The 27,923-nt window shown below is 36.1% G+C and overlaps 3 protein-coding genes across 3 annotated transcripts; all 3 read right to left on the bottom strand.

The window, feature by feature from the left end:
- Positions 1 to 675: 675 nt before the first annotated feature.
- LOC142336489 (RNA-binding protein 4B-like) lies at positions 676 to 16,483 on the bottom strand. The gene is made up of 5 exons (XM_075385371.1): positions 16,258 to 16,483; positions 15,882 to 15,968; positions 13,881 to 14,066; positions 2,124 to 2,249; positions 676 to 1,263 (listed from the first exon to the last, which is right to left on the bottom strand). Exons 1-5 carry the CDS (start codon positions 16,431 to 16,433, stop codon positions 1,023 to 1,025), a joined length of 816 nt encoding a protein of 271 aa, XP_075241486.1. The 5' UTR covers positions 16,434 to 16,483; the 3' UTR covers positions 676 to 1,022.
- Positions 16,484 to 17,103: 620 nt separating this feature from the next.
- On the bottom strand, positions 17,104 to 23,723 carry LOC142336490 (uncharacterized). Its single transcript, XM_075385372.1, has 3 exons — positions 23,521 to 23,723; positions 19,063 to 19,179; positions 17,104 to 17,961 (listed from the first exon to the last, which is right to left on the bottom strand). Exons 1-3 carry the CDS (start codon positions 23,694 to 23,696, stop codon positions 17,565 to 17,567), a joined length of 690 nt encoding a protein of 229 aa, XP_075241487.1. The 5' UTR covers positions 23,697 to 23,723; the 3' UTR covers positions 17,104 to 17,564.
- A 2,770-nt stretch (positions 23,724 to 26,493) lies between these two features.
- Positions 26,494 to 27,435, bottom strand: LOC142337304 (B9 domain-containing protein 2-like). Its single transcript, XM_075386497.1, has 2 exons — positions 27,183 to 27,435; positions 26,494 to 26,903 (listed from the first exon to the last, which is right to left on the bottom strand). Exons 1-2 carry the CDS (start codon positions 27,394 to 27,396, stop codon positions 26,590 to 26,592), a joined length of 528 nt encoding a protein of 175 aa, XP_075242612.1. The 5' UTR covers positions 27,397 to 27,435; the 3' UTR covers positions 26,494 to 26,589.
- Between the last annotated feature and the right edge of the window lie 488 nt (positions 27,436 to 27,923).

A 27,923-nucleotide genomic window follows, 5' to 3' on the forward strand; every position in this document is an offset into this window, starting at 1 on the left:
GGGGGGGGGGGGGGGGTTGATAGAGGGAGATTAAGTGCGGGGGCTGAGGTGTTTAACCCGTTTTGGAGGACGAAAAGTTAAAAGTGTCAGAGAAAATCGGTCAAGCAAAAAATCCTGTAACAAAGACGACACCAACATTATAATTGCTATAAACTTCGTTTGAGAGCAATTAAATATTTCATAGCAATCTGTCAAGATTAATAATAGAGCAATTAACATTTGTTAAAAGCGCACAAAAAAATTGTCCGAAAAACTCGAGAAGGCTAGTCTCACTGGCCGAGGGTGAGGAAACCGTACACTCAGAGGCTAAATCCGTCAGATGTCAAGTCATAAAAAGACAAACTTAATTAAATAATTGCTGCAAACTTCTTTAAGAGCAATTAACACGATTACGATCATTTTTATTTAGTTCACGGGCCATCGGAACCAATGTATTGTTGTTAGCTAACCCGCGCTCAGAAATAATTTAAAAACCCTCAATACACATACGAAACTCAGGAGTTTCCACAATGGCAACTGTTGGGTTTAAAATAAGTTACAGTCCATTGAGGTATCTTTTTGTCCTGTAAACTTCTAACTGGCTATCGTTTATTTTTTAGTCGCTTTTCTCATTTAGCTAAGGTGCGATTTAGTCCAAAAAGGATTAGTGAATTGTTTAAACAAGTGAAAAAATAATTGCAGCTCAAGTAAGCATTCAATTGAAGAAACCAAACAAACTGCAACAAGTTGAGCTATAAATTATAACATATATCATAATCGTCAAGTGGCCGATCGAGATTTAGTTTCTGGGAACAATTCAAGCAGTTACAAATATCTTTCCAATAAATGAACATCGTTAAATTGAACGAGAGAAACTTCAAAGTCTAACCACTGAAAGAGCATTGAAGGTACAAAATTGTTAATGACGAGACTTAAGGAACTTTTTAACGTTTGCTTTACACGAAACAGTCAATTATCGCTGTCTTGCTCTTCGAGCTGAGTGAGTTCAAGAGCGCACAACTCTCACAGAGCGTACAGTCCTCTTAATACCGATTGTTAAACGATCCACCGCCATATCCTCCGCGGCCACCGCCGTATCCACCGTCTCTATTGCCTCGGAATCCACCGCCTCCGCCTCCTCGTCCGCCCCCATATCCACCTCGTCCGCCGTATCCGCCTCCATATCCTCCGCCACCGTAACCTCGATCGCCACCATATCCACCTCCGTAACCGCCCCCATAGCCGCCATCACCGCGACCTCCGCGGAATCCGCCGCGAGGTGGCCTGAAAATGCACATACCTATTTACTTGCGACCAATCCCTTTTAATACATGTTCTATGTCTATCGCATGCGTGCTGGACCCCAACACATAATTCACTGCTCTATTTTGCAATAACAGCGGCTGCATGCGTTGAGAAATTAGTTCCGCTTGGGTTCTATTCAACAATTCCTTTTGGAAATGGGCTATAATATTAAATGCAGTCATTTCGAATGAATTTTAACCAATCCAAAAAAAGAGCAAAATTTCCCCATATAAATTTAGAATGCAAATATTTATTAGGCATTAAATATGTCTTGTTATTACGCAGCCTAAGTATAGTAGATCAATAAAGCGAGAGGTTCCAATCGACTCGAGTGAACTTTTCCGGATAATTTCTGCTTCACAGAATATAGTCAAGGTCATTCACAGTGGTTTTATTCCACTGGATTCAAACGTCCGGATTTGAGACAAATGAATATAAGATTAAGATAAAGTAGAATCAGACTGTTATGACTTCAATATCAGATTAGTGGCAATGTATGAACATGAAGAAACTGAAAAAGTCTAGCTTTACCTGTATCCAATTATAAAATCCAATCAGCTAATATTCGATTCTTTCGATTTGTTAGTATTTTTAGTCGGTAAGATATTCGTTCGTTACACTTATGGGGCGTTATTTTTGATCATTTATATGGTGCTGTGAAAAAATTACAATAAAGCATTTCCTTTTTCTTCAGCTCTAAGATTCAATTCAGATATATAACTGTCTTCACGTGAGCGTCCAGAAATATTAATTACATAGTACTGTGTATATCATTATAGATTCATAGGGCAATATCTAAACCAAAGACATCATCATATGATAGAATGATGATAGCGTACCTGTCGTAACCTCCTCCGTAACCACCCCTGCTGTATCCGCCATCGTTATATCCTCCTCTGAATCCACCTCGGTTCCGTCTCTCCCTCGGAGGTTCAACTTTGACATTTGAACTTGAACCAATTGTTCTAAAACATTTACAGCTCAATTGTACAACTAAACCTGTCTTTTAAGTCGCCAAACAGTCACAATCTATTGTTCAAAAAAGCCTGTTGAAAATGGGGTTTTCTCAAAGTATACCCCCTTGTAAAAAATAACAGAGTGTCAGAAAATAGCCGAAGATAGTAAATGACACAGAACAAAATAGAACTTTTTTAAATGTTGAGATGTTATATACTGAAAGGCAAAAATGAGTTAGCACGCCCTATTTTTACCAAGCAAAAATTCAATTTTTTAGTCAACATTACTTCAACTTAAAATCAATTTTCGAAAACAATTTCTGCACCATTGATGCCGTACACTAATCTTCTAGTCTACCTATGACATTCAGACAAAACAACTTTCACTTACCAGGAATCCCACTGTAAAGTTGATGAACTTCATCCAAGTTTCACGGTTAAAAAATTTGTCTCAAAATGTGATATGTTTTCAGGTTTTTTCAGCAATGATTGAGTTTGTATTTGCGTTAGAAATTAGAGAAAAAAATGTGATTAAAATATGATTTAGTCGCAACTTTCTTTTTGGTATTTCCGGTACGTGATCGTTAAGTTTTACTTGAATTTCATAGGTAGACGAGAGGATAAGTGAAGGGCATCAATGGTGCAGAAATCGTTTTCGAAAAATGATTTTAAGTTGAAGTAATATTGACTCAAAATTTGAATTTTTCGTAAAAATAGGAGTGCTAACTTACTTTTGACGTTCAGTATATTTTGATTACGAATAAGTTTAAATTATTGCTGCTTCTAATAGCTGTCCTCAAAAATCCTTCAATTAGAGTGACACAAACTCTCTTGACCTCATCTCTTTGATATAAACTAGAGAAAAGTCAATTTCATGAGAGGAAGTCATTTTCGAGAGTGATGTTGAAATTGCAGGAAGTGATTGTGACATATGGTTGAAAAGCAGACTTGAAAAGCAGATTTGAAGTGATTGTGACATCATATGGTCGTAACAAAAATCCTGTGGACAAAAAACATAGCCAGAGCAATTCCGGGAGCTCCCCTAAATGTCGGAATTTTAAAAGGAAAACCGTAAATTCAACAGACATCATGAACTTTTGTCTCGAAACATTAACTCTTTACCTCACCAAAATTGATTTTTATAAAAAGTGGTATAACTTACACCGCTGTCACCAGGTAAAACATTTGAGCACTGCCATCATAAGTGCACGTCAAAAATTTATTTAAAAAACCACTCGGTAAAAACACAAAAACTAACCAGACATATAAGAAAAGATATAATTTTACCAAAAAATTACTGAAATCTTGATGCAGCAAAATATCATTAAAACATTTGGCATCGTTGAAAAATGGCCAAATTTTTTAGGTTGGTCAAACACTGATAGGCTGAATAAACAGACAGGTCTAAACTGTCCTGAAATAACTCATGATACTCGACTTAAAAATAGACGTCCCAACCAACTGTGCGAGGCAACAAAAACATCGCGAAAGCACAAGGTAGATGACATTTTTAGGTAGAGAAATTAAACTGCATTCTTGAAAAAAAAAACAGAAAACTTAGGACTCAAATTTTTTGTTCTGCAGTTGCTGCAAATAAGAAAAACTAAGATATAAAAATCTCTTTTGTTCGTAGACAAATTGAATTCAAACTATTGCATAAATTAATTCAATCAACAAAAAGACAGAAGAAACAGAATATTCAAAAGCAAAAAATCATTTTAAAATCTAAAACCTGGGACCTAACAATTTTCAGAGAAAACAAAAAACAGACAAACATTGAAACTGAATTCTAGCAAACTCTCAGTGATTAATCTTAATAAATGAAATCAATTGCACACCAAAAGAGAACTTTTTTAAAAAAGTAAGAAAAATGCTTAATTTTTAATTATTTTTAAACAGCTGTAAAGGCAGTCGGGAAAACGTACATCTATAGGTCTTACCCGACGGATAGAACGATACTCACTAGAATGTGCAGAACGCTGACACTTATAATTTTTGAAAGTTAGAAAAATTAAAACCAAAATAAAAAAACTGAAGTAGAAAACAATGCATTTAATTATTTAGCATTCGCAGCTGAGAAAAATTAAATACCCATCTTCTCGTCCAGATAAAATGAGTAAAAACCGTCCGCAGTTTCAAAACGTTTAAAAAAATGCAAATTTTCAAAATCGCAATTATGAAATCTTGACTGAATTTTGAAGACTTACGCCACATTACTGTTAAAATTTATTAAATGTTACTGTAATTTATTTAAAAAAACTGAAATTTAAATCCCTGGCTGTAAATTAAAAAAAACCTTTTTCTATTGATCAGAAAAAACAGTTCAAAGATTCGAATCATTTTCAAAATAAAACTTGTACTCATATTAAAAACTTACTGATTTTAAAAAGACTCGAAAAAGTTATCAACTAACAATTAAACAAAATTAAAACGTCTGAGTACGCAAAAAAAAGAATTTTTCTGTTGAATCTAACCAAAACACAAACAAACATCTAACAAAAATTGGACAAAAACTGCCAAAGTCGGATTATCATGAGTAGGATTTAAGAGTAAAAATACTTCAGGTTAAAACAAGGCAATAAAGTCATAAATTAACAACATAGCTGGCAGATTGCCAGAAAATAGCCGCAGTAGATTCGTAGATCGGCAGTCTAAACAAACAGTAAAAAAGATAGACCAAAAAAATTCGTCTTTTCATTGAAGGGTGATCTGTTATATTTTGATTAAAAATTTGTATAATTTATTGCTGCCTCTATTAGCTGAGCTCAAATAACCTTCATTTAGAGTGACACACACCCAATTGACCTTATCTCTTTGAATTAAAGTAAATAAAAGTCAATTTTAAAGTGAGGAAGTCATTTTTGAGTGAGGTAAGTCAAGTGTGACCAAAAATTTAATCACGCGCATGAACAAAAAAAACTCGCGCCAGTAAGAGCGAAAAATGACGTCACACATGCAATTCATTTGAAATTGCATGAACGAATGAACAAAAAGTGGCTGTGACGTCATATGGTCGTAACAAAAATCATGACGACGAAATAAAAAAAACCAAGAGAACGCCAATAATAGCCCCAGCTATCGCTGTGCGGCTATTAAAAAATTCGTTGCCCAATGCACTGATTTTTCAATAAAAAGTGCGCTTAAAGGTCTAAAAAGGAAGAAGTTATTGAAAAAAGCCAAAAAAATTAACTACGAAATTGTGAATTATGTGCGAATTTTGAACTTGAAACACATTATTAGGCTCTCAAGAACACTGTGGTATCAATTTCATATGTTTAGATATTTAAAAAGCATCGAACAACATTTATTTCCTCAAAAAAGACAAATTAGCAAAAAACCTGGGCCAATTGGCTGAAAAAAGCATAAAAGGTCATGTATATGCGCCAATCTGTCAAAAACACTTTTGAAAGCCGAAAAGCCATTCACTGAGCGCCGCGCATGATCAAAAAATTTGTCTCGCTCAGAAACAGTTAGTGCACACGGAAATTTTGCTACCTTTCGCTTTTATGTCAAAACTGCGTCTGAACGAATACTACTTCCGGTGGAAAAAAAACCTCAAGAAAACCAATACTCCTCTTCGACTCGTAAAAACCAGAAGGCCAATAATCACCTCAGCTATTGATTTTCGGCTATTAATAACGTTCAGATCCGTAATTAGTGGCCACAGTACCATGACGAAGGGCAAATAATGGTCAAATTGGGTCTCACATTTGTTGAAAAATACAAATCAACAGCAGCCCAGAACCAATTGTTGTGAGCCACTTCAGTGAGTGAGGAACCATATATTCAACCAGCGGTTTTTTACCTGGAAAGATATCAGCATCAACATCAGCGCCCATTGTATAATGTTTTAAATGGAGGATTTTTGGAATTTTGAAGTTTTCGATGTTAGTTACTAAGGTTTAGAATTTTGTGGACATAGCGGCTGATTATCACTACTTTTTTCCAAAAATGTATGTATATATATATATATATATATATATATATATATATATATATATACATATATATATATATATATATATATATATATATATATTAATATGTATTTGAGCGACACAAATCCCTCAATTAGAGTGACACAAACTCTCTTGACCTCATCTCTTTGATATAAACTAAAGAAAAGTCAATTTCATGAGAGGAAGTCATTTTCGAGAGTGATGTTGAAATTGCAGGAAGTGATTGTGACATATGGTTGAAAAGCAGACTTGAAAAGCAGATTTGAAGTGATTGTGACATCATATGGTCGTAACAAAAATCCTGTGGACAAAAAACATAGCCAGAGCAATTCCGGGAGCTCCCCTAAATGTCGGAATTTTAAAAGGAAAACCGTAAATTCAACAGACATCATGAACTTTTGTCTCGAAACATTAACTCTTTACCTCACCAAAATTGATTTTTATAAAAAGTGGTATAACTTACACCGCTGTCACCAGGTAAAACATTTGAGCACTGTCATCATAAGTGCACGTCAAAATTTTATTTAAAAAACCACTCGGTAAAAACACAAAAACTAACCAGACATATAAGAAAAGATATAATTTTACCAAAAAATTACTGAAATCTTGATGCAGCAAAATATCATTAAAACATTTGGCATCGTTGAAAAATGGCCAAATTTTTTAGGTTGGTCAAACACTGATAGGCTGAAAAAACAGACAGGTCTAAACTGTCCTGAAATAACTCATGATACTCGACTTAAAAATAGACGTCCCAACCAACTGTGCGAGGCAATAAAAACATCGCGAAAGCATAAGGTAGATGACATTTTTAGGTAGAGAAATTAAACTGCATTCTTGAAAAAAAAACAGAAAACTTAGGACTCAAATTTTTTGTTCTGCAGTTGCTGCAAATAAGAAAAACTAAGATATAAAAATCTCTTTTGTTCGTAGACAAATTGAATTCAAACTATTGCATAAATTAATTCAATCAACAAAAAGACAGAAGAAACAGAATATTCAAAAGCAAAAAATCATTTTAAAATTTAAAACCTGGGACCTAACAATTTTCACAGAAAACGAAAAACAGACAAACATTGAAACTGAATTCTAGCAAACTCTCAGTGATTAATCTTAATAAATGAAATCAATTGCACACCAAAAGAGAACTTTTTTAAAAAAAGTAAAAATGCTTAATTTTAAATTGTTTTTAAACAGCTGTAAAGGCAGTCGGGAAAACGTACATCTATAGGTCTTACCCGACGGATAGAACCATACTCACTAGAATGTGCAGAACGCTGACACTTATAATTTTTGAAAGTTAGAAATATTAAAACCAATATAAAAAAACTGAAGTAGAAAACAATGCATTTAATTATTTAGCATTCGCAGCTGAGAAAAATTAAATACCCATCCTCTCGTCCAGATAAAATGAGTAAAAACCGTCCGCAGTTTCAAAACGTTTAAAAAAATGCAAATTTTTAAAATCGCAATTATGAAATCTTGACTGAATTTTGAAGACTTACGCCACATTACTGTTAAAATTTATTAAATGTTACTGTAATTTAATAAAAAAAACTGAAATTTAATCCCTGGCTGTACATTAAAAAAATCTTTTTCTATTGATCAGGAAAACAGTTCAAAGATTCGAATCATTTTCAAAATAAAACTTGTACTCATATTAAAAACTTACTGATTTTAAAAAGACTCGAAAAAGTTATCAACTAACAATTAAACAAAATTAAAACCTCTGAGTATGCAAAAAAAAAGAATTTTTCTGGTGAATCTAACCAAAACACAAACAAATATCTAACAAAAATTGGACAAAAACTGCCAAAGTCGGATTATCATGAGTAGGATTTAAGAGTAAAAATACTTCAGGTTAAAACAAGGCAATAAAGTCATAAATTAACAACATAGCTGGCAGATTGCCAGAAAATAGCCGCAGTAGATTCGTAGATCGGTAGTCTAAAAAAACAGTAAAAAAGATAGACCAAAAAAATTCGTCTTTTCATTGAAGGCTGATCTGTTATATTTTGATTAAAAATTTGTATAATTTATTGCTGCCTCTATTAGCTGAGCTCAAATAACCTTCATTTAGAGTGACACACACCCAATCGACCTTATCTCTTTGAATTAAAGTAAATAAAAGTCAATTTTAAAGTGAGGAAGTCATTTTTGAGTGAGGTAAGTCAAGTGTGACCAAAAATTTAATCACGCGCATGAACAAAAAAACTCGCGCCACTAAGAGCGAAAAATGACGTCACACATGCAATTCATTTGAAATTGCATGAACGAATGAACAAAAAGTGGCTGTGACGTCATATGGTCGTAACAAAAATCATGACGACGAAATAAAAAAACCAAGAGAACGCCAATAATAGCCCCAGCTATCGCTTTGCGGCTATTAAAAAATTCGTTGCCCAATGCACTGATTTTTCAATAAAAAGTGCGCTTAAAGGTCTAAAAAGGAAGAAGTTATTGAAAAAAGCCAAAAAAATTAACTACGAAATTGTGAATTATGTGCGAATTTTGAACTTGAAACACATTATTAGGCTCTCAAGAACACTGTGGTATCAATTTCATATGTTTAGATATTTAAAAAGCATCTAACAACATTTATTTCCTCAAAAAAGACAAATTAGCAAAAAACCTGGGCCAATTGGCTGAAAAAAGCATAAAAGGTCATGTATATGCGCCAATCTGTCAAAAACACTTTTGAAAGCCGAAAAGTCATTCACTGAGCGCCGCGCATGATCAAAAAATTTGTCTCGCTCAGAAACAGTTAGTGCACACGGAAATTTTGCTACCTTTCGCTTTTATGTCAAAACTGCGTCTGAACGAATACTACTTCCGGTGGAAAAAAACCTCAAGAAAACCAATACTCCTCTTCGACTCGTAAAAACCAGAAGGCCAATAATCACCTCAGCTATTGATTTTCGGCTATTAATAACGTTCAGATCCGTAATTAGTGGCCACAGTACCATGACGAAGGGCAAATAATGGTCAAATTGGTTCTCACATTTGTTGAAAAATACAAATCAACAGCAGCCCAGAACCAATTGTTGTGAGCCACTTCAGTGAGTGAGGAACCATATATTCAACCAGCGGTTTTTTTACCTGGAAAGATATCAGCATCAACATCAGCGCCCATTGTATAATGTTTTAAATGGAGGATTTTTGGAATTTTGAAATTTTCGATGTTAGTTACTAAGGTTTAGAATTTTGTGGACATAGCGGCTGATTATCACTACTTTTTTCCAAAAATGTATATATATATATATATATATATATATATATATATACATATATATATATATATATATATATATATATATATATATATATTAATATGTATTTGAGCGACACAAATCCCTCAATTAGAGTGACACAAACTCTCTTGACCTCATCTCTTTGATATAAACTAAAGAAAAGTCAATTTCATGAGAGGAAGTCATTTTCGAGAGTGATGTTGAAATTGCAGGAAGTGATTGTGACATATGGTTGAAAAGCAGACTTGAAAAGCAGATTTGAAGTGATTGTGACATCATATGGTCGTAACAAAAATCCTGTGGACAAAAAACATAGCCAGAGCAATTCCGGGAGCTCCCCTAAATGTCGGAATTTTAAAAGGAAAACCGTAAATTCAACAGACATCATGAACTTTTGTCTCGAAACATTAACTCTTTACCTCACCAAAATTGATTTTTATAAAAAGTGGTATAACTTACACCGCTGTCACCAGGTAAAACATTTGAGCACTGTCATCATAAGTGCACGTCAAAATTTTATTTAAAAAACCACTCGGTAAAAACACAAAAACTAACCAGACATATAAGAAAAGATATAATTTTACCAAAAAATTACTGAAATCTTGATGCAGCAAAATATCATTAAAACATTTGGCATCGTTGAAAAATGGCCAAATTTTTTAGGTTGGTCAAACACTGATAGGCTGAAAAAACAGACAGGTCTAAACTGTCCTGAAATAACTCATGATACTCGACTTAAAAATAGACGTCCCAACCAACTGTGCGAGGCAATAAAAACATCGCGAAAGCATAAGGTAGATGACATTTTTAGGTAGAGAAATTAAACTGCATTCTTGAAAAAAAACAGAAAACTTCGAGCTCAAATTTTTTGTTCTGCAGTTGCTGCAAATAAGAAAAACTAAGATATACAAATCTCTTTTGTTCGTAGACAAATTGAATTCAAACTATTGCATAAATTAATACAATCAACAAAAAGACAGAAGAAACAGAATATTCAAAAGCAAAAAATCATTTTAAAATTTAAAACCTGGGACCTAACAATTTTCACAGAAAACGAAAAACAGACAAACATTGAAACTGAATTCTAGCAAACTCTCAGTGATTAATCTTAATAAATGAAATCAATTGCACACCAAAAGAGAACTTTTTCAAAAAAGTAAGAAAAATGCTTAATTTTAAATTATTTTTAAACAGCTGTAAAGGCAGTCGGGAAAACGTACATCTATAGGTCTTACCCGACGGATAGAACGATACTCACTAGAATGTGCAGAACGCTGACACTTATAATTTTTGAAAGTTAGAAATATTAAAACCAATATAAAAAAACTGAAGTAGAAAACAATGCATTTAATTATTTAGCATTCGCAGCTGAGAAAAATTAAATACCCATCCTCTCGTCCAGATAAAATGAGTAAAAACCGTCCGCAGTTTCAAAACGTTTAAAAAAATGCAAATTTTCAAAATCGCAATTATGAAATCTTGACTGAATTTTGAAGACTTACGCCACATTACTGTTAAAATTTATTAAATGTTACTGTAATTTAATAAAAAAAAACTGAAATTTAAATCCCTGGCTGTACATTAAAAAAACCTTTTTCTATTGATCAGGAAAACAGTTCAAAGATTCGAATCATTTTCAAAATAAAACTTGTACTCATATTAAAAACTTACTGATTTTAAAAAGACTCGAAAAAGTTATCAACTAACAATTAAACAAAATTAAAACCTCTGAGTATGCAAAAAAAAAGAATTTTTCTGGTGAATCTAACCAAAACACAAACAAATATCTAACAAAAATTGGACAAAAACTGCCAAAGTCGGATTATCATGAGTAGGATTTAAGAGTAAAAATACTTCAGGTTAAAACAAGGCAATAAAGTCATAAATTAACAACATAGCTGGCAGATTGCCAGAAAATAGCCGCAGTAGATTCGTAGATCGGCAGTCTAAAAAAACAGTAAAAAAGATAGACCAAAAAAATTCGTCTTTTCATTGAAGGCTGATCTGTTATATTTTGATTAAAAATTTGTATAATTTATTGCTGCCTCTATTAGCTGAGCTCAAATTACCTTCATTTAGAGTGACACACACCCAATTGACCTTATCTCTTTGAATTAAAGTAAATAAAAGTCAATTTTAAAGTGAGGAAGTCATTTTTGAGTGAGGTAAGTCAAGTGTGACCAAAAATTTAATCACGCGCATGAACAAAAAAAAACTCGCGCCACTAAGAGCGAAAAATGACGTCACACATGCAATTCATTTGAAATGGCATGAACGAATGAACAAGAAGTGGCTGTGACGTCATATGGTCGTAACAAAAATCATGACGACGAAATAAAAAAACCAAGAGAACGCCAATAATAGCCCCAGCTATCGCTGTGCGGCTATTAAAAAATTCGTTGCCCAATGCACTGATTTTTCAATAAAAAGTGCGCTTAAAGGTCTAAAAAGGAAGAAGTTATTGAAAAAAGCCAAAAAAATTAACTACGAAATTGTGAATTATGTGCGAATTTTGAACTTGAAACACATTATTAGGCTCTCAAGAACACTGTGGTATCAATTTCATATGTTTAGATATTTAAAAAGCATCGAACAACATTTATTTCCTCAAAAAAGACAAATTAGCAAAAAACCTGGGCCAATTGGCTGAAAAAAGCATAAAAGGTCATGTATATGCGCCAATCTGTCAAAAACACTTTTGAAAGCCGAAAAGTCATTCACTGAGCGCCGCGCATGATCAAAAAATTTGTCTCGCTCAGAAACAGTTAGTGCACACGGAAATTTTGCTACCTTTCGCTTTTATGTCAAAACTGCGTCTGAACGAATACTACTTCCGGTGGAAAAAAAAACCTCAAGAAAACCAATACTCCTCTTCGACTCGTAAAAACCAGAAGGCCAATAATCACCTCAGCTATTGATTTTCGGCTATTAGTAACGTTCAGATCCGTAATTAGTGGCCACAGTACCATGACGAAGGGCAAATAATGGTCAAATTGGGTCTCACATTTGTTGAAAAATACAAATCAACAGCAGCCCAGAACCAATTGTTGTGAGCCACTTCAGTGAGTGAGGAACCATATATTCAACCAGCGGTTTTTTACCTGGAAAGATATCAGCATCATATAAACTGATATATATAAACTGATAAAAAGGCACATTTATTGGTCCCTTAGAAGATAGATCAAACAAATTAGCAAAAATATTTTGAAAAAATTATTAAATTCAGTTTATTGTTTCTGCACGAACAATCCAACCATAATTGTAACTGTATACACAAAATCGATCATAAATTAACCACCTATGCTTTTGATGGTTACTAATTCCGCACATAAAATGGATTCCATATAAAATACAAAAACATAAACCGACTAACGTCAGATGAATTGCTCTTGACCGACTGGCGAGGCAAACATTTTAGAAGGTGTCATAAGGTGAAGAACAATATTTTGTGGCCAAAACATATTTAGTGAGGGGTTCAAACCCTTGACCTCTCTGTTGAGAGTCCACTACGCTACATCGGCTATGTACCATCAACTCGTGACCGAGCGCGCTGAGTAACGGGTGGAACGATGTGCAGGGGTGGTAATTGGGGGAATGATGTAGGGGAGATTAAGTGGGGGGGGGGGGGGGGGCATTAAATGGGGTGAGGGGGTCAAACTCGAAGAAGCGCCCTTCACACCAATAAATAATGTCTCCAAAACAGTCTAGGTGAATACCATACTTAGACCCTAAACTGAAAGTCTCTAAGAGCCCTTAATGCCCTCTGGGTTTTACCTTTTTATGTCGTTTCTGATGACGAAAAGTCAAAAAGGGTCAGACGAAAAATTGTTCAAGCAAAAAATTGCATATAAAAGACCACAGGACTAATATAATTGCTACAAACTTTGTTTGAGAGCATTAATTAAACACCTCAGCAACTTCATTAATTTATGTATATTTTCAAATAGAACCTCAAATTTGCGGATTGAGATTTTTCACAAAATGTAAAAATCTGATTATTGGTACTTTCGTCCCTAAGATATATTACCCTTTTTATTTTTTCCCACCAATCATGCAAAATGTTTAACAAATTGGCGGGAATGTGTTGAGGGCATTTCATTGAAGTTGACTTCATTATTTTCTACTGAAATGACTTAGAAATTTGAAAATGCTATCAATTTTAAAATTAAAACGTCGAGCAGAACATTTTTTAGTTTCAGGTGTTTGTGGATAACGGTGGTTTGGACATTATATGCAAACACACATTGCCAAGCCTCGTGTTCATTTCACGACTGAGTAATACCTCGAGTTACGTTTATGTTGTTATACCGCCTTTTCACTCCTGTTAATTTCGCCCCCTATCATTTCACCCCGATTTCAATTCGTTATTCAATAGGTGCAAAAAAAACTGGAGACTGCAAAAGGAGTGCACGGTCGTGTTGAGTACTAACGAGTCATTGAGTGATTGAATGGCCTTGGCTGCACTGTCTTCATCCTGCATGATAATGAAAGCGTAGTCATCCCTGAGAATGACCTCCTCCACCACCCCATGTTTCTCGAATGCCCTCTGCAGGTCATCTTCAGTCACTCCTCCCTGCAGGTTCCCCACCCACACTTTCCTTGTGAAATTCTGCGACCTGAACACACCCATATAAACTAGTTACACGCATATATACTAGTTACTGAGCATACCATTTATTTTATTTTAGTTTTCCAGTATTAATTAAAATACAAATCTTTGTTATCAAACTTTGATTCGGAATCAAAAGTTTTTGCTCAATAAAAGTTCAAATAAGGAAGTGTTTGTTTTGTTGAAGAATTCTTCATTCTTCTCAATCGCTCTCTATAACATCAGTCTCGTTCTCCTTAAATATCAGAATTCTTCTCTTTTCAATCCTCATTGAACTCTTGAAAATTATTTATGTTCTCCCCGCTCGTTGGGTGAGACAATACTTACAAAAACGAAGGTCCTCTCTCATTGGTCACCATTTATACTAGTTACCGAGCACACCATTAATACTAGCTACCATGTATACTAGTTAACAACACTAAACGTTGAAGAAAGCAAAACTACATAGTGAACTTCCTGTTTTCAAAGAGCGAATCCATGTTTTTGGAGTTCAGCTCCAAATGAAAGCTGTTCATCTTTCTTCAAAAGCCGAGTTTACTATTTAATTAAGCTATTTAAACGTTTACCTTTGTTAACGCGTGTAGAACACTTCATTACTCAAAATGACTTAATCTCGTTATTAAAACATAGCCGGCAGATTGGCGGAATAGCTGCGAAAGAATAGACTTGCGTACCGTATAGAAACAGATACAGATATAAGTTGAAAAAGTTATCGACGCCGCTCAAAAAGCTATGTTAAAAAATTCAGCGATAAATTAACAAGGCTTGTTAAAATTCATTGCGCAGAAGCCTTTTCATTAGGGACCTTTATTACACATATGAGTTCCTTTAACCTTAAACTTATTCAAAATAAATTTTAATTTTGAAGTGCAAAAGTCATTTTATTGAGTCAGGTTAGTCACATATGATCAAAATCTAATCACACAAAAAACTTTTGCTAGAGAGTGAGAAATGACGTCACGCACGCAAATGCCGTTAGTGAGAGGAAGAAGTCAGTCAGAAAATTTGAATTTTTTCAGCTTTGCTAAGTGAACGTGTGAACAAATGTAAAACAAAACAAAGAGCGTCAGACGACTAAACAAAAAACATAGCAATACAAGTCCTGGCGTATAATTCAAAGAATTTTCGTTGACTAAACAGAAAACTAGACCTAGAACGGACTATGAATGGATTGGAAACACCATTTAGGAAAAAATCCGATCCAAAAAATTGAAAAAACAGTAAAAAACGAAGTGAAATTGCCGCATGTGAACAAAAAACCACTAGCGAGAAAACGAATTTTTGTTCAAACACTGTTTTCTCACTCTACATTAAAGTTAGAGAGCATAAATTTCACGCCGCAAAACCACTCGCTTTTTCGCTCCATTTCCTGTTTCGGCGTGACCAAAATCACCACTCCAATTTGACATCAAAAATCATGAAAATGTGTGAACAGATCTTAAAAAAAAGACAGCGCCCCAATACAATTCAAATTCTTTGAATTGTAAAAAGGACTTCTCCAATACTCCTCTTCAAGTCGTAAAAAAGACAGCACCCCAATACAATTCAAATTCTTTGAATTGTAAAAAACCAAGAGCACCGCAATATAGCTCCGCTCAGCTGACAGCTTCGCAGCTATAAAAAAAAAACATTTTAAAAAAGTAACAAAATCAACACGTTCTTTTTTTAATTTTCTGGATGCCAGCACCTCTATGTTTGTTGAATATTTTTTTATAAATTCAGGTGTTCTTTCGTCATTCGATCATAATGATTGATACATTCTTATACTGTAGAGAATCACAAAACTTAAATTCTCAACTCATGCAAATATATATCCGCCTACCTTTGTGGAAATCCGCCACCGTCAGTTCGTCGTCTATCTCTCTCCAGAGGAGCCTCTACTTTGACTTGCGTGCTGTTGCCGATGTCACTAAAATACAAGTCACAAAAAATTAACAAAGACAAGAATAAAATTGACCTGTTGATGGAAAAGCTTTCCTTTTCTTTAACTCACTGACAAAGAATATACATTTTTAAATGATTTTGGATCTTTCTCGTTATAGTCCATCGAAATGAAGCCTTCCTTGTGAAAAAGCCTTCCTTGGTATATGGGGTGAAAGATTGATGCCACAGCCCCACAAACGTGGGGTGAAGGGTTGGGGGGGGGGGGGGGGCTGGGGGGTAACGGGCAATACTTGTAAGAGAAGATATCAGCTTACGTCTCGTGGAGATTTTTAATCGCATCGGCGGCAGATTTCTCGTCGGCCATGATGACGAAGGCATAGTTGCCCTTCATAATCACCTCCTCGATATCCCCATATGGCGAGAAGGCATCTCTCAAATGATCCCCGGTTGTTTCCCTGTTGATGTTTCCAACCCACACTTTCGCCGACATTCTTCCAACTGAAACCTTTCAATGGCACATGCTCTAATGACGACACAGTGCCTCAAAAAATTCTGCTGTAGTTTTAACTCAATAAAGCGCGGACTAAAACGTTTCATAAAAATATGCTTTGAAAAAAATGAACAAACCGCTTCCCTATCATTTTCGTCGAATTCTTGTGAACCGATTTGAGTGTTCTTTTTCTTAGAAATTTGATCACGATGTCAGAAATGGAAATCAACTCAGATTAACTTCATAGGAATATTTGCTGACAACCTTCGCACTTTTTATAGGCTAAAAACTATTTAATGCAGGAAAAATTGAAGTCGCTTCAAAAGTTCAACAAACTGACTTAAATTACCAAATAGATTAAATGTTGTTTGACGAGACAACGTATTTGAGGTTTGAAAAATCTGAGCTTAACACCATTTGAAAATCGCGTCTTTAAAATTTTTTGGTATGAACAATAATAACCATCAGATTGTCCGACAACTTAAGCAGCAAAAAAACGACTGAATTTAGCGAAAGAGTAAAACTTGATGAAAGTTCCGGCATTCAATAATTTTTGTGACACTCAACAAACGTTTTAACGCTTCAGAAATCTTGACAGTATAAAAGCTTACACTTTGAAACATAACTTGAGTAAATCACCAAAACGATTCTGCTTTTAGAGCTCATTGACTTGAGTTGAGAGAATTAAATTAAACAGAAGGAACTTTGACTGACATTACAAATCGATCTAGAGTCTATGGTAATTTACTGCAGAAGTAGGACAAGAAAGAGTTCAATACATTAGATCGCAAGGTCTCAACTTACTACGACCATACACAGATATAGAACACAAGAAATATATAGCCAACATTATTCAATCTATCAGATCCAGTAAAATTACGTCGCATTCAAAGAGAAAACCAAATAGCCCAAAAATCAGAACATCTCTAATTACTTATTGCACCTGATCTTCGGGAAAAAATGAAATAATCAACAAAACAAAACTTGATTTGAATTTCTTCTGCAGACGTTAAGGTACTCATGCAAATTCTTGAGATGACAAAAGAATTAAAACGGCCGCTAGGACAAGTTAAATGGTCGCTATCGCCTGCGCAATTTAGAATACATCAGCGTCGATAGCTGCTACACGGGCTAATATCTCGCTCCGCCTTGAACAGGGCTTCGTGATCTGTATCCGCCGCCTCCACCACCACCTCCACTGTAACCACCATCACGACCACCACCGCCACCGTAATTTGAATCGCGGCCACCACTGTATCCGCCTCCACTTCCATATCCTCGCCCACCTCCGCCGCTGTAGCCTCCGTCACGTCCGCCTCCACCCGAATATCCACCGTCTCGTCCGCCACCATATCCACCACTGTCTCGTCTTCCGCCGTATCCACCGCCTCCATCACGATTTCCACCGCCATATCCACCACCGTCCCGGCCGCGACCAAATCCTCCTCCACCTCGGCCACCACCACCGTAGCCTCCGTCTCTTCCACCGTATCCGCCGCCGCCACCACCAAATCCACCACCTCGGCCTCTGAAACATAACTAAATTAGCATCCTGAAAATGAAACATTTGGGAGGGGGTTCAGAATAAGTTAAGAGTTTGATCATCAAACAATTGCTGTTTACAAATAGCAACTCCAACATTTCACTCACCCAAGTGATTTTATGTAGTAGGTACATGTGGTACAAGGCCTGAAGGCAACCAACATCTTATAGCAATTTAAAGGAAACATCTGTTAGTCCTCTCTCTCCCATCACTGATGAGACCGTTATGACCCCCACTCGCTCCCAGATCATAAATCACCCTTTCCGAAGACCACATGTCAATCCTGCTTCTGACGTCTTCAACATCATCTTGGTGACCGAGTCACAGAGTGCGTCTTCGATCAACTTTTTGGCTGTCTTGAACAACGACAGACGCAACCTTTCGTTCAAGACGACTACTTAAGAACAACTTTAAAGTGGGCACTTGGGCACACTCATGGAGGAGTTAATGGGAGGCATGGGAGCTAAACAAGATGAAGCCAGAGCTCAGAATGGTTTGAGTTAGACAACCAGTGGTAACAAATGGAAGACGAATCGATGTGCAGTGGTATGCTGCTCCATTCAATCCTCTGCAGCAGAAGCTGATCTAAAAAGACCAAGTCCACCTGTCAACTTCACATAGCACTTCACACCCTATTCTGTAGTACACCTTCAAACCCAACATTCCCTTCCCGCTTTATAATCATCACCCTAAAGGACAATACTATACATCATCATCACACATGACAGTTTTCAACAAGTAAATTTAAATCTATTCTATAACCCTAGGGTTAAACAGTAAATATTTACAAACTTTATCTTAAGTTAAAACTAAACTTCAAGGTTCCTATATTTCTTTCTATTGGACTAGGTTTAAATTGTTCGAGTAGATTTTGGTTTAATATTAGTGAAATTTGTGGATGATTTTATGAATCTTCTTTCCATTGGAAGTTTATTCGATTTTTTTTTCTGAAAGAAATTTTTTGCTTTATTTAAGAAATTCCAACTGTTTGCTTTGTCTGTTTTAACTCATCAGTACATAGTTGCCAGCTAACTTATAATTGGCATGCATTAGTTTACTCCAAATAAAGAAGCTGTTGAACATTACCTAGAATACCCTCCGTCTCCACCCGGGCGTCCCCTGTAAAATCCGCCACGGCCACCAGGACCTCCCCTCCTTTCCCTCGGCTGTTCAACTCTCACTTTTGTACTGGTGCCAATGTCTCTGAAAACAAGGGAGTGATATCAAAAACGTAAAAATCCCATTTTATTTAGCCTTTTTGCAGCTCATAATTTGACAACAGCTGAAGAACAATGCTGGAAATCGCATGCAGCCATGAAGTTCTCACTCATCAAAATTCTCATCTTGAAAAAAACCTCTCACCTCTTATTTTGTTAATTCAAAATCTCAAAAAGGACGGTCAAAAGAGAAAAACGGAAGTTTTTTTCAAAAAAATTCAACAAATTTGTCATTTATAAAAAAATTCTATTCTTTACATGACAAAAATTCACTAAAAACAACGATTTTTGTCACTCCTGCTGACATAGCTTTCAACAGCTAAGGGTATCGAAAAGGTGTGACAGCTTTGTAATCCCACATCAAAAATGATAACAACAGAACAGCCTGAAAATGTGAGGATCAAAATAAACAATTTAATCACAATTTTTACTTCACAATCGTCACATCTCCATCTGGGTTCTATTTTGCCTCTAAACCCAGACACGATTAATTATCACGGGCTTATTTGACAAAGACAGAAAGAAGGCGAAGATGTAATTGACGGTTTTCATCAAAAATGAACCGTGAAATTTCCAAAAATGTGAAATGATGTGAAATTGTAGTTAGGCTTAATCCTGCTTATTAAAGTGAGCGTAAAAAATATATACTACTTCCATTTGGCAATGGATCTGGTGAACAAATAACACGAAAAAAGTTAAGCAAAGGGGCATCTAAATCACTGCTTTATGCAGTAATCCTGTTTATTTCAAACATCAAATTTAAAATAAAATTTACCAAGAGACAAAAAACTCCAAGGGGCGTAGTAGAAATGCTGGGGAGCAGAAAGATGAGCCTAGGCTCAGCCCAAGTGCGTAGGCGGCAAAAAGAAATCGCAAAGGTGTATTAATTCAAAAACACCCCATATGCTGGGGAGCAGAAAGATGAGCCTAGGCTAAGCCCCAGTGCGTAGGCGGCAAAAAGAGAAGTCGCAAAGGTGTTTTAATTCAAAAACACCCCATCATGCCAATTTTTTTGTTGCTTGTTTATTTACAGTAAAATTGAGGTCTGAAATTGTTAGGCACGAAGGCATTGAGTAGCTGAGCGGCTCTCCTACAGCGTCAATAAGCTATCTTTCAATGAAGCTGCTGAGCATTGAAAGTTCTGCATGTTCAGCAGCTTCATTGAAAGACAGCTTATTGACGCTGTAGGAGAGCCGTTCAGCTACTCAATGCCTTCGTGCCTAACAATTTCAGACCTCAATTTTACTGTAAATAAACAAGCAACAAAAAAATTTGGCTTGATTGCCAATTTAAAAAAGTATCAAGCAATTTATCTCTACTTCATATTTTCTCAGTCATCCCACTTTTTCCAAGATTGCATGTTTGATATCACACTAGATTTCGATCCAAATCATTTTTGCGGTCATTTTTCACACTTCTTGTAGAAATCAAGCTCACAAAATGGTATAAAACTCGCAATTAACTGAGCAAAATTCGTGGAAAAATTTCTTAGAAGCCTTAGGGCAAGTTTCTTGAAAATTGGATTGGAAGAAAATTTTTTCTCGGGAGTAAATACATTCACTTTCCGAAGATGAACATAGCCGACTAACGTCAGAAGAACTGCTCTCGAACGACTAGTGTGAGCTCTAACTTATTGCAGCCTGATTCAGTCGGTGGGAGTGTAACTAAAATTACTATGGGTGCTTCCAATGACGTCGTTAGAGGTTAATATATACCCCTTTAGTCAAAAATAAATTTTAAAAAAACTACAGAAATTTCGGCACATTTACACGGCATTTAGTAGTCAACTGCCGCCACTTCAATTCAGCTGCTTAAAATTGCGAATGAGAGAATTTCAAATCACGCAAAACAAAAAAGTCAAGTGCGCAAATGTCACTCGAAAAATCAAATAGGCCAAGCAAAAACATTGCATGACAAAAGACCAACACATTTACGATAATTGTTTCAAACTTCGTTGGAGATCAATTAATCAAATGTGATAGCTAAAAATAGGAAACAGTCATAAAAAGTAACTTTGGCAAAGAGATTCTTGTTAAGGTTTAATTGATTCAATATAAAATAATTTCATGTTCATTCTCATTTTTTTTCAAACAGTCTGCAGATTGCCGGAAAATAGCCGCGATAGACGCTTGTAGCCTTCCATGAATTGAAACAACTAAAGAAATAGGATAGACAGATTGACTAACAGTCCTTTAATAGACCACTAGACATTGTGGATAGATTCGGACTGTCATTTTTATGACACACGCTCTATAAGGAAAAACCCTCATGGAGCTTTTTCAAAGTTTAAAATCGAATCAAAACCTCAAGACTCTAATACTCAAGAATTAAGGCATATATGTTTGGCACTACTTAGATGCACACCATTGACCTTTAACTAGTAAATGTTCATAAAATTTAAAGTTCATTATGCGAGTTCAGCCGTCATTTTTTTTTAATGAAGTAAGTCACGCAATTGACCTAAAAATAGAACAAACGACAGCACGCACACAGATTTTAATTGCAAAGCATTAAAAATTACTGAAATTGAAGAAGGGATCATTTCCGTTTGTGCCCCCCAGTACGTTATGCGTCCCCCCCCCCGTTACAGAACACGTGCCATTATATAGTAAATCATTTTGTATTAATATGGCACATGCGTCTGGGGGTGCAAATAATATGCGCCCACTAAGCTGGGGGGCGCAAACGGAAAAGATACTGAAAAAGTAATTGCCAAGAAGTCAGGTCGCAAGAGTCATCGATGGAGACGACGATTTACAAGTCCTGAAATACAATCCAAAGAATTGAATGAAAAACATAGAAATACTCTACCTGACCAGCAGATCAATTGCTACTCATTTTTAAAACTCTTGAAGCTTTTAACCCGAAGGCAAAATTTGATCTCTTTAAATATACCTATTTCAAAAATATTTAAAAAAAACTATTTTGCCTCTGAAATCGGACCAGTATTATATCTGCAAGACCTGACAAAAAATCATCGGCCTTTTAAGATCGATTAACTCAGGAAATGAAAAAATCAAAAAAGTTGAAATCAATTGCAAAATTGATTTCAACTTTTTTGATTTCATGTTGCCGAAAATTGTGATATTAATATCTTCAGAACCATTTCTGTGTCTCCAGGGGCTATCGAGTAGCCCAACTCCAAGCCTCAAAAAACTCATTTGCTCATAAAGATCGATAAACTAGGTAAAAGCCAATGAATTTTAGACAAAATTTCAAATTTTATCAAATAGATATTCGTTCTATTAAAATGTTGAAGACATTCCATTGTCCAAGCAACTATTTAGTAACATCAAACCCTGCAGGCGGTTACCTTGCTACTGAGGTAGGAAAAATTGAATAAAAGACAAATGTTTTAAAAAACTTGAAAATTGCTAATTTTATCAAAAACATCTAAAATTCGAAATGTTAAATTGTCGGAAAAAATTCCATTGACACCAACAACCATGCAGTAAATTTTTTATCAGACCTTGGAATAGGTTTTCTGGCCCTTGAGGCTGGACAAAAATCTTAAATTGACAAAAAATTTTAGGAAAACTTGAAAAAGCAGATTTTATTTTAAAAAAATGATAAAACTCGAGACATTAAAATATATAAAACCATTCCATTGTTACTAGAAACTACGCGGTGCCAATTATCAAACCTCAAAGGAGATTCTCTGGCCCCTCCCCTGAGGATGGAAAAACTTATTTATAAACTGAGGATGGAAAAACTTTTGTCATATAAAATATGACAAAAATTTTCAAAAAACTTGAAAAAAATTGCAAAAATTATGTATCATTTTGCGTGTTTATAGTCCCACTTTGGGCCTCTAATGAAACTTAATGTCCGCTGGGCTTTACCTGTTTACCCCGTTCTGAAAGATCAAAGTCATTGAAAAATGTGTGCATACATATTTAAAAAAACAGCGCACCAATACAATCCAAATTAATAGCCACTCATTATCCAGAAAGAGTGAAATTGAGAGTGACACAACAGAGCCTGCGATTTGGAACGAGAATAGGTTTTGTTTGCAGTGCAGGAAGAGCGTAAAAAACTAGAAATAGAAAAACCAAATTAAATTATCCAAGAAAAAATGAGTTTATGAAAACTATTCTTTGAAAATATGCAGAATCGCAGTTTTACTATAAATTTTCTGCTTATTGTTTCGGCATTAGAATCAACCTTCCCATTTGGCTCGCAAATTTGAGAAAAGATCCTATGAAAATTGTTAAAAAGCTCTCCATTTCACAAGGAGCGCCTGCTATTCACATTATAATGGTCAAAAGATACGGCCAGCAATGGCAACTATGACTATTGCTCCTATTAGAAAATCACGTGTACTAACTGTCCGTTTAGCTCTCGAATAGCATCCTCGGCGTCTCGGCTTTCTCTCATTCGTACAAATCCGAAGCCATCTTTGAGAATGACTTCATCCACTTCTCCGAATCTCTCGAAAGCTCGTCTCAAGTGGTCTTCACTCGTGTCTCTGTCGAGGTTGCCGACGTAAACTTTGGCCTCCATTTAAAATCTGAAACGTACGTGTAGCGTAAACACATTGGTTACATGACAATTTACCCAATTCCACTTTACCCAATACCAATTTACCCAATGCCCTTTGACCTTTTCGTTCAATAATCAGAATACAAATAAGCAGCCGTTATTACAAGGGTGTTTGAACATACTTAAGGGGACAATATAATCCCATGTTCGGTATTGATAGTTTCATACAAGTTCCACATGCCATTTTATTGTATAATCGTCTAAATAGTCGTTCTGAAAATTGCAGGTTGGGTATAATAGCATTGGACATGATGGCATTGGGCAAATTACCCTAACACCAACACATTATATTTTCTACAGGTACAAGTATGAACCGTGATTTTTGGCCAAGTTTTTAACTCCTCTAACGGTTCTTCAAATTTCTGGTTCAAAATTCTCTTGAGCGCAATGCACAAAAAACATCAACAACGGCAGTTCTCAACAATTTTATTCTATTGACAAAAGAGCGTGTTAGTTTCGTTGAATTTATGTATAAATATCTACTCACTAAAATGAGTTAGTGATCTACATTTAGGGACATCTGGAATGAAAATATTTAAACGGATTTATGTACAACAAAAATCAACTGCTGAAAATTGTGATCTTTGAGAAAGCGGTGAGACAACAATAATTGGGTCTTCCCTATTATGCCCCCCCCAGCTTAGTGGTTAGGTAACCTAAAGCCCCCCCCCCCCCCTCATGGTAATCATGCCATAATGGGGGGTTATAATTTGATGGGAGGCTATAATGGTAAAGACCCCAATAATTCATAGCGCGTTCAATCTAAACAGAATTACTTCGATAAATTACAGTGATTTAATCTAAATTAGCTCAGTCAATAATTGCACGTTTCTAATGTGCTTCCAAAGGGCGAATTACATGACAGGAAATCATCAACGTCAAGTCCAGTTATCGACAGTCCAGGACTATTACAGCTTTCAGCTGCAACACTTTGCAAACATTGAGAGAATCTGACTTCAAAATCTTCGACTTCTTGCTTGTCCCAGACATTATGGTTATGATTCAATACTTCGCCTTGAGACTGTACTGAATACGGTTGTCCACTGACCGCAACGTGTTCCAAATCGTTAGTGGTAAAAACACTGTTGGTATCTGAATAAATAACACTGCTCGGTTCTGGACTCATAGAACTGGACATCAACGGGTTCCGTGCAACTGGTTGCCAACTTTCAGAAGTTGTCGATCGTTTCAGTTGTCTTTGATCAACATGCATTCTTTGAGAATTGACATTGAGCTGCATTGAAGGTTGTTGTTGTTGATAACCCTGGCTCTGATTAACAACAGCAATCGTGCTTTGATTTCGAGGCTGTTCGAGTATATTGTCCGTGGAATAATTCCAGGCAATCAATTGTTGATGTGTGTTCATACCTTCAATAGAAGTGGTAGGTGTGGGCGTGGACTCTGCAGATTGGAAGTAGCTTTGCTGGGCAACTCTGGGCATGGGGGAAGTGATTGGTGAGTTGATTGAGAGTGATGGAGTTCGACTCATGATTTCCTCGATCTCTTTGTGCGAAATTTTAGGCAAGGTTTTGATGGCTGGTGGCTTCGATGTAAACGTCGTCGACCTCAAACTGTTGCTGTTATTAGTCACCTTTGACTGGGATGCTTTCGGGCTTTTCTTTTGCTTTTCGGAATTCATCAGAAAACCAATGAGTTCAGTCTTAGTTGCTTTCTGGCGTACTTGGAAACCAGCTTGTCTGCAAATAGCCTTCAAATCAGGCACTGTCATTTTTTGATAAATTGATGATACTTCTTCATCAAGAGATATGCTAGCGGGCTTTATTTTGTCCAAAACAGCTTGCTGTTTATTACGTATATCATCGTTCGCCACTTGGGTCGTTGAGGGCTGAGTGCTCGGTTGTGTTTCATGAAAAATAAACCCTCCAGATTTTACAATAGATTCTGTGGTAGTGACGGCTCTTCGGATTTTGTTGTCAATGCTAATAGTAGCTGGCAGAGGTGGCGGTGACGGAACTTTTTGGGAAGATCGATCAACACAAACATCTAGTCCACCTAATTGTTGTGCATTCATATCACTCCTTGGCTGATCGTTCATAGATAACTCGGATAGTAAGGTCGGAGAAATTGCATTGTGCATTATATTTTCAGGAATACTGCCAGGCGAAGGCCGGTTTGCTATGAAATGATCTATCTGATTTTCCAGTCGCCGCCTCTTTAATTTCTTATGTGCAAAATTTACAAATGGTTCCACGGAACTTTCTTTCAGAATGTTCTGAAGCACTAGATCTTCTTTGTTCGGCCGCATTTTCAGCTTCTTAGACAGAACGTTGCCTACTCTTGCTCGCTCTAGATCATGAGTCTTTCTCAGAATCGAACCCGATTGGTACGCTGACGATGACTTCAAGATACCCAGTTCTTTCAATTCACCAGGCGTCCGTCGAGTTTCAAGTTGCCGGCATAACTTATTCTTCCTTTCATCGATAGTACCGACATCCGTTATAGAACAGGGACTGGTACTGAGTTCAGGTGATCCAGGTTCTGGAGTCATTGAGATGTTGACGATGAGCGAGAACTTGTCATTTTGTGCTTTGTCTATTGCTTCTTGGACAACTGACATTGGTACCGGCACATAGAGTAACTCGCCCTCTTCTCGGCAACAGCCAATGTTGCACGAGCTGCAAGCAACGGCCGATATTTCAATCGACATACGCCAATCTGAAAACAATTCAGATATTTGAAAGACGCGTAACTTCAAAAACACGAATGTAAGTACAGGACATTTATTCAAAAGACTAAGTGACAAACGCGAAATTTTATTACTTAGCAGCTCTTCTAGATCTATATTTACAATTTACAAATGAACATATAATTGGATTATTTACACAACCTGATATCAGCATTCGACTCCAAATTTGTCAAAGTTTCTGAGAATAATTCCTAATTTAAAATGGACTTTTCCCATTGCCACCGTTTGTAAATTGTACCTATCCGGTCCAGTGTAAACGACATCTGTTTTTCTTAATTGTGCAGACCCACCCAAGAAATACTCGGCCAATTGATCGGTAAATGAACCCACTGGTCTCCAAGTTACACATTCCACATCATGAACACCAGGCGAGGTTGGGACGTGAACAAAGCCATAACCGTAAAGCTCGTTCCTGCCATATTCATCCTGGTGATATACTTGGACGCTAATTTTTGGCCACCCTAAAAAGTTCCTTCTATACGATTTTGGAATGGCTGATAACTTTAACCAAAAACATGGCGTGAACATTACCAATCTATGATCCTCTCAATTCTATGTTAAAAAACATTTTGCACTCATTAAGGCCGACTAAATTCTTACACAGAAGCAGAAAATTCAATCATAGCACAACAACTTAAACTTACAGAGACTAGCCTAACTGCACGATTGAAGGCAAATAAGTGGAGGGCTTAAATATTTTCCGCAAGCGATTTACTTTTTTTCCGAATATTTAAGTAAACCTTGTATTCCTTTTGTTGCGTAATGCAGATCCAGTGGATGATTCCAGCAAGCAAACTCTTCGTCCATTGGGGTATCGGCTTGTGTTTGACCTTCTCGATCACCCGCCAATAATTTCCAAGCACCACCAGCTTGAAAACTCCATTTGCAGAATAAACTGTTTTCCGGGAATCCATCACCTCCAACAATTTCACCAATGATATGCAGCTCCGCCATTTAACCTTGAAATCACGAGGAGAAATGTAATACTCAATACTTGTTGAGGATTTCTGAGTCTGATACTGAAGGGTACCTTATCTACTTTATCCCCTGAATTCTACTTGCAATTCAAATTTCAGAGACGTAATCAGCGTATAGTAGGGTAACAGCGCACATTTCAAAATCAAATTTCATTCAAGGGAACCCTGTACTCAATATTGACCTCTAGGTTTTTGCTGACAGATCTACGGCTAAATAAAACTTAATAACAGTCCAAGCTGCAGGAACTCTGACGTTGCGATGTCCAAATACGAGAAAGGTTCACTCCACTATTGTTAATACGAGAAACGGGGGAAAAAATTGTATCCGCACGCAGAAAAAAATGCAAAAAATACGATCTAGTCTGTCTCCTAGACTGGGAGTGAGTCGAAATTGTATTCACACAAAACAAAACTATCCAAAAATAGGATCTCATCTGATCTATTTTCTAGACTGGGAGTGAGTTAACAAGTACCAAATGAAAACTGAGGCAAACCCAAAAATTT

This window comes from Convolutriloba macropyga, chromosome 3, assembly GCF_964194025.1.
Source record: "Convolutriloba macropyga chromosome 3, txConMacr16.3, whole genome shotgun sequence".
Classification (NCBI taxonomy): Eukaryota; Metazoa; Xenacoelomorpha; order Acoela; family Convolutidae; genus Convolutriloba; species Convolutriloba macropyga.